Genomic DNA, 7,955 nt, shown 5'->3' on the forward strand with positions numbered 1-7,955 from the left:
TGGCCGCGAAGCAGGGCGGGGAGCGGGGGGGGGGGGGGGGGGGGGGGGGGGCAACCGTGGCACTGAGACAAGTTTGTGTGTCTCGTCACTTCTGTATTTCTGTAATGGCCTGACAGCAGGTAAGGAGGTTAGGATTTCAATGGAGGCTTTGATGGCCTCTTTGAACTGTTCTGAAAGATAAAAGACTCTAGGACTCTAGATCGGTGCTAACTTTTAGCTAAAGTCTAGCTCTGTCTGCATTTCGTTCTTATCCTTTAGGTATTTCTATTAAAATATTTTAAAAAATGAACTCCAATAATGAGTAAATATTTTTTATCTATCAATTTAAAATGTTTTATGCTGTTTTAAAGGCTAACCTTCGTCGTGCTACAATCACCCGTTGCTTAGTTAACTCTTAGTTTCCTTAATGAGAATTGATTTTTTTAATATTCACTATAAATGTATTAGTTATATTAAGATGTTCTTGACATTCTGACAGTTAGAAACGAACTTGTCTAGAAAACGAACTAAAAGTTTTCTTCTCCAATCTCCTTCAAACTCACAAAGACATTTGTTGACATCATTAAACTTTCATCAGTAGCACAGATGTAATATTAATAATGTCGTGAATATTACATTTCATCAGTAGCACAGATGTAATATTACATTAGAGTATAATGTAATTATTAAAATGGTCTCTTCAATATTGTATATAAAAACATTAAGTTAATTATTTATAATTAATTTTGGGACTGAAGACTTCTGAATATTGGCTGCAGTACTTTTTGCCACATTTTTACCACAGTATCAGCAGATATTTACTGCTCCTGCAGCAAAGAATATGTGAAGTTCTGCGATTTGAAGAGCTTCATGGAAATTGTGTTTTTCTGACTGGACTTTTTCCTGAGTTTTGGTCCTGTATGATCCCTTTGAAGTGAAGATTTTCTGGTTGTTTTATTTCCATTGTCACTCCATTTCTGCCACGGGGCCATGTCAGAGAAGACAGACACAAAAGAGAAACGGAACTTTCTCCCATACCCAGCAGAAAGTTTTATGTCCAGTGTGGGTGGTTAGAGTGTGTGTTTGTGTGTGTGTGCAAAACCGACTGTGGGAGAAAACCCACTTAGCAAAAAGTGCTGACAAAAGGTAAGTTAACAGAACAGCAATAAACACCAACTGGCTACTCTACATTATAAAATACTTTCAGACAGATGTTAGGTTCTACACTGATCAAAAAAGTAAGAGCATGTTTACACCTGACTTTTCATTGAAACAACTTTAAACCAATGATCCACAGCAGGAGGGTTTTTTTAGATATTTGTATCTTTAAGGTGAGGGTTTCCTTAAAAATATATAAAATATAAAATAAAAATTATGGTTTTAGTCATTCGTAATTCCTTACCAGTGGGGGCGCCACCATCACCTATTTGAATTGTCGTTGTTGTTTGTTTTGCTTTCGTCATTGTACAACAGAAAGAATGAATTGTGTGTATGTGTGTAGTTGTGTTTCATTTCTGTATATGAACGTGAAGGTCTGACAGCGTTGACCTTAATCACCAGAAGCATGAATCCACCACAAATGTCACCTGCAACAACGACCTCACACTAATGTTATTAATTATATTATTAATATTATTATGTTATTTTGGTTCGTCATTATAGTTTATTGATCAATGGCCATTAAATATTATTTTGATTTTCTCTATTAACACTTTCAATTTCTATTAACTAAATAAATAAATAATCACTAGTGATTTACAGTAGCATGCCAGAAACCTTAAGGTAATTACAAAATAAAATCCACTTAAAATCCTTATTTTTGTTAGACGAACACATTGTTTTTTTTTTTACAGAAGACAAATAAAAACATAATGTGTCTTTACAACTGTCCTAAAGAATCAGTCTGTAAAATGAGGATCTTTACGGTCTTATTTACTGCCGCTGCTTTTATGTGCTGAAGGAGCTGAATGTAACTTTACAGCCCCGGGAGACGTCCACTAAAAGAACTGCTGAGAGTCCACTGTAGACTAATGGGTTATACACAACACAGGTGGTGGTTTGTTTATGATGACAAACATGGATCTGTCTTTGACTCATTTCTAATTTGTCCATTAGGACCTGTGGAAACCAAAACTTGAACCTAAACCTGTGTTTTTTGATGCCCTGCCCTGTTTTTTGAGTGCGGTTAATGATATGCTCAAAATAGTTTGGTATAATTTGACAGTGAAAACAGTTGGCACGAATCATTTGATTTAAATTAAATTAAATTATAAGCATCTACTGTAGTCAAGTGCCACATGCTGAAGGTTTGTGGGTGTAAATTGGTCCCCGGGCCAGGAGTTGGGTGCTTGGGATACTTGACGCGTTGTTCTGTTTAGAAGATAGACTCTCCACAGATGTCTTTTTGAGGGCAAAATTGTATTTCTTGCGTGGTTGGAGGTTTAAGTCGCTACTGTGAGGAACCAGCTGAGGATTCAAATGAGATTCTTTTCATCCACTGGGAGGTTTGACTTGTTTTTAAGGTTTGGCTCAGATATATTATTAATACCAGACACAGAGCTGGATAACATGGGCTATAAGAAGCAGAGGTTTTGTAGAAATGCTAAAGCGTGGACTAGAGCTCATCTCAAATCTGATTTCCTGGTGTTTGAACTTTCGCTGCAAGTTTATGAATATATTTTGCATTTTGTTACATCAACTCCACACAGGAAATATGTCACCAAAAAGGCCCAACAACAGGAATACGTACCTAATGAAGTATTGGGTAAATTACTGTAACAGATAAGTCAACGTAAAGATCAAGATCAAGGCAAGATAAAAATGTTTTCGTAACAATACGTCAATGAATGAGTTTGTCAATAGAACTAGATGATTCCAGATCTAACAGCATGTGATCAAACCAACTGCAGAGTATAAATGATCTTCTCAAAACACCAACTAACACACCGCTGAGAACTGCTTCAGGAGCTCAGACCGCTGCCACAGCAGGGAAGGAGGAAAACCTAATTCCACATCACTCTGCACCACAGTCTCCTCGAGGTCCAGAAAAATCACGTTTGTCTTTACCAGGTTTAGTCTGATGGATGTCTCTGTCAGCGTGTTGAGTCTGGGCGGGTGTAATGTAGAAGTCACCCGAGACTGTCACCAGCTGATCTGAAGGACAAATGCTCTGGCTGACTTATTGAAAGGCTGCCGGTGCCACGGTGGCTCCCTGTAGCATCTTTGTGACTGCATTAAATTCATGAATATTTTAATATGAATATGAAATATGTCAGGGAGATAATATCTTGTGTTTGTTAACAGTGTGTACCGAAACAATATTACAGTGACGTGATTTTTGAAAAATGACAACCGTATGTTTCGCAAGTGTTCTCTGTCACAGAGTAGAAGAAAAAGACAACAGAAAGAACTTTTGATGACAAGAGGAAAATGATACATTCTTACAACATCAGCTGGGCTTCTACAACACTTCAAATCAAATCAGCAGGTGTTTGTTGTCCAACCAAAATGCCAAGGACAGAAGAGAACCAGGTGGAGAGCATTCACAGTCTCACTCACTGAGGTGTTAGCAGACAAGCAAGCTAAAGCTAACGACAACAACTGCAACAATTCATTGAATAGGAAAGAACTGGAGTCATATAAGGTCACCCAAACCAATCTGTCACCCAGCTTACAAATTTTACCACTCTCAGGTTGTCATCACACACCACATGTGTCACACTCAAGGCCCGGGGGCCAAATTCGGCACGCCGAGCTGTTTTGTGTGGCCTGCGGGAGCTTAAAACGCATTTAGTAAGTTATGGAGAAGAGTAAGGAAGTAAATGGATATGACTGCCCACTGTGGCCTGGTACCAAATGACCTATGGACCAGTACTGGTCCACAGACCAGGGGTTGGGGACCCCTGATCTATACAGTGTTCCATTTACAACTGGCCCATTAAGTGCAACTGTATTGCTGAAGTGGCCCCCGATGAAAATGAGTTTGACACCCTGTCATACACGCACCACCCTCATGTACTTCTCTGCCTCTCCCGACCTTCTTGTACATTAGCATACTTCTTCTCCCTGTAGCTCCATGTTTCTCCACATACACTAGAAGACCGTGCAGATCCCTCTGACGTTTTTTTTTCTTTTTCTCTCCACCAGCTTTCTCATTCTGTCTATCTTGGCAATCAAACTCCATCTTGGCAAAAAGTCCAAGCTGGAAATAATTCCAGGGCATGTGCAAATAAGCTGAAGAGTTAGTCACACACTGCAGATTGTCTGCATGTTTACAAAGGACACAGATCCTTGTGGACCTCAGTGTGGAAGAGAAGATTCAGCTGAATTCCCACAGCGGGACATCGTTGCTCCAGGATGTTTCCTTTTCACACATACCATTATGGGCTGCGGGGGGGGGGGGGGGGGGGGGTGGCAACACTGACTGTGTTGGTGCATTTTACAAAATCTACTCTAAACTTAGCTTCCATTCACTTTTCCAGCCCACGGATCTGTGATAATAAATCACTGTCAGAATAACACGTGCGGTCATTTCCTGACCTCCTTCCCCTGGCATCTCAAATACAGTGTCTGCTTAGCGTATCCCATAATATCCAATCAACTTGCTCTTCCATTTGTGCATTAATTTTGTCATCTGCAAGTTTCCTGTTTCATCTATCCATTATTAGAGTAATTCTGTGCCGGTTCGCTCTCCACAGACGAACCTTCATCAGTTTCTGAAGTGCCCGTTTCTCCAATCATCTCATCAAAGAACGTCTGACGTCTGGTCTAATAATAAATCTTTCTCATAGCAATTCAATTAAACTTCAGAATTAGTCAGATAAAAACTCTGGCCAGCCTGCAGAACCAGGCTGATGTTCAGTCTTTACTCTGTTTAAGGTGTATAGAGGACTTGGTCAAAGATTGTTTGACTGTCAGTCATTACCAGAAATGACTATAAGAATGTGTTTCCACCCATCAGCTCTCCAGATGATGTGACTAGGCAAGACATTTTCAACAATAATTCGTCCAATTATGCCACAATTTACTGACTTTAATGAGACACAAACAGTAAATCCACATGTTTAGTTGACAAAATATTAGACCTAAACAACGGCCAACCTTAGAGTACAACTGCAACGAGGTTCACATCAGCTTCAACTGAACTGAACATCACAACATAGTTAATAAATTCAAAGTCAAAAGTCAAAGTCAACTTTTTTTATCAAATATGCCACAGGATATATGACACTATGAAACTGCAGTCCTCTCGGACCCACGGTGCAAAACGGCAAGAACTCACTGATGAGACACTCACTTTACTGCCTGGGAATCTTTTTCTTTTTAAATCTGATTGTCCATCTGCCAACCTCCTCTCTTCATTTCTCTGTTCTCACTTTGCCAGTAAATTTCCATATTTTTATCTGTATCTGTGACTGAAATGTTCTCCACCTGGCATCATTGATCTTTATTTTATTTATTGATTTGGGTCTGTGCTTTTTCAGTGTTCTCTGGCTGCTCTGTACGCTGCAGAACCAGACACTCAAGCTGTTCATACCAAATAGATTCCTTTGTTCTTTTAATCTCAAATCTTTGGCTTAAAGCTGTATCTAAACATTGAAAGGTGCAGCCAGTGTAGTTAAGGTGTTGATCCCAATCCTCTTTGACCTCATTAATAACAGCTCTCACCTTCTCCCTTCTTCTTGGTGGATGCTGTCGCTGATGTAATCACAGCGCTTATCACAGCCTGGAAAAATACCTCAGGAACAGAGGTTGTGTAAGGCTGAGAGCTGGGATCAAAGCCTCCGCCATTTCTATGGTACATATTTATTGTAAAAATCAAACATCTGGATATTACAGTTTGGGTGGGGGTGGGTGGGGGGTCCACTCTTAGTTGTCAGTTAGTCCGTTTGTTGTCTGATCAGACGCTTAAACTCTGACAGCATTATTATAAGAAGAGTTCACTGTGTCCCTGTAAGAGAAGTGGGTATAAAGGTAAAATAAATATAATATAATATCATTTTCCACTATACTACACTGCAGCTTTCTGGGCCAGTCTGATATTTACAAGTTAAAGCACACAGGCTCCAGTGTTATTAGACAGTATACAAAAAAATGTTGAAGAGAAGGTCACCACACACAACCAAAATGTCAAAGCAATGAACTCCAGAAAGGACTTCATGAGTCAGCAGTAGAGATGTAACGGATGAGGCTGAGCGAAGATACAACTCAGACGTCTGACCGTTCACTTTACCTTAGAAGTACATCACAATGTAGAGTTAAACTGTACAAACACACAAATTCCAACGGGATTGAAACTTTTCAAACCTCTCAACTGCCAAAAGTGTTTCTCTTATCCATTTTAATTTACTCCAGTATCAGCAACAACAACATTAAAAAAAAAGGAAGGGATGAGAGCTGGATAATGGAAAGTGGAAGTTCTCAAAACCAAGTACCTGAATCTGATTAACCCTGATGATGTGGATTAGTGGATCACTTAGGCAGGACGAGCAAACAGGCTTCTTTACTGTCTCTTATTGACTCTTGCTGTTTTTAAGTGCTGACCGAGCTGTCCACTATTTTACAGCCTGAGGAGCTGTCCACTAACCATGGTGCTGAAATCAGTCTGGCAGGTCCTCTCTCTCCCCGCTCTTGTCCTCTTTGTGTGTGTGTGTGTGTGTGTTCTTCAGGTTTTATTCTAAATCTCTTTATCCCAAGACGGTCAAAAGTCCAAGCATCAATAGATGCATTTACCATTTTGTATAAACGATCATCACTAGGACATGTCTTCCCTACAGCCTGCTGATATAATGTGGTTCCAGATGTGACTGATATTTGACATTTATCTTGAATGTGTCGCAATATCTCACTAAGGCATTAGACGGGGTTGTTACATCAGTCATCTTTGGGGTTGTTTGTCATAATCCTGTCATGCTGTGTCACAGCCTTCACAAGATGGAAATCTGTTGCACCACACCTCAGTTTGTTAAACCCCACGTTTTCACCTGCTGCACTCGGCTTGTAAAACATCTCAAACGTCTCTGTTTCAGTTTTACATAGATGTTTGACTCCAATTTGTACAAATTGGAGTCAAACTTACCGCAAACATCAAAATGCCACTGATCAGCGTGTCTGCTGTGAAAAAAAACACACAGCGTGTCTTGCAGGCAGCCACATACTTCCACTCATCCGAGCGGTAAAAGCAGCAGACTGAAAACCCAACTTCATGCTGCACCCATCACTGAAGGGGAAAAAAGAAGCCCTACAGCAGCACAAATGAGACCTGGGAATGAGGCAATCACTGCAGCACCTGTTTGAAAGAGCTTTCATCAATGTTGAATTCAGGTGCTGCTGAAGACGGTGCATAAACAAAGAGATAAAGAGATTTATTGCAAATTAAGCCTTTTAAGCCTGACTTGAAAAAAATCATTTTCCCAAAGCTTCAAATGGAAAAACATGAATATGAATGAAAATGGAAATTCATGAATGAAGTCAATCAAAAAAGAAAAATCACAAGATCAAAAAAACTATCACTTTAATGAGTTGGTTTAAAATAAACCGGCTGTGATGACACATCATGTCCCAGACGGATCGCAACAATATCTAACTTTTATAAAATGACCAATTTTAGTGAAAGAGAAAGAAGCGGCATTGTGAAAAAAATGTCGGTATTTTTACACTTTGAATGAATTAAAAGTGATCCTTGACAGGTTAAAAAAAACAAACAGAAAATGAAAAGGCAGAAGAAGTTAAAAAAGGATTTACATACTGAATCGCTGCTGAGGCTCCAGCTCCATGCTGCTGCTCCTGAGTCGCTGAAGCAACTGACACCAAACAGACAGGGAGAGGGGAGTAATATGATGCCAAGGTCTCTCTCCCTCTCACTTTCTCTCCTTCTCTCTCTCTCCCTCTCTCCACGGTGGTTTTAACCTCATTTCCTCCCTTCCCTCTCCTTTTCCTCATTGCTCTTCATTTAACCTATATCTACCTACCTTCTG

General features: G+C 39.8%; 1 protein-coding gene across 2 annotated transcripts in view; it reads right to left on the reverse strand.

Moving 5' to 3' along the window:
* The window catches only part of plch2a (phospholipase C, eta 2a), a 135,843-nt gene that overhangs the window by 92,058 nt on the left and 35,830 nt on the right, over positions 1 to 7,955 (reverse strand). Inside the window, exon 1 of one of the 2 annotated variants that reach the window (XM_017036123.2) lies at positions 7,727 to 7,930. The exons of the other annotated variant lie outside the window; for it this stretch is intronic. Coding sequence (XP_016891612.1) covers positions 7,727 to 7,754 — 28 coding nt within the window. The 5' untranslated portion in view covers positions 7,755 to 7,930. Of the gene's footprint in view, positions 1 to 7,726; positions 7,931 to 7,955 lie in introns of those variants that run through there. 2 annotated transcript variants of the gene reach the window in all.

The sequence above is a fragment of the Cynoglossus semilaevis genome, chromosome 10 (assembly GCF_000523025.1).
Source record: "Cynoglossus semilaevis isolate Cse_v1.0 chromosome 10, Cse_v1.0, whole genome shotgun sequence".
Taxonomy (NCBI): Eukaryota; Metazoa; Chordata; class Actinopteri; order Pleuronectiformes; family Cynoglossidae; genus Cynoglossus; species Cynoglossus semilaevis.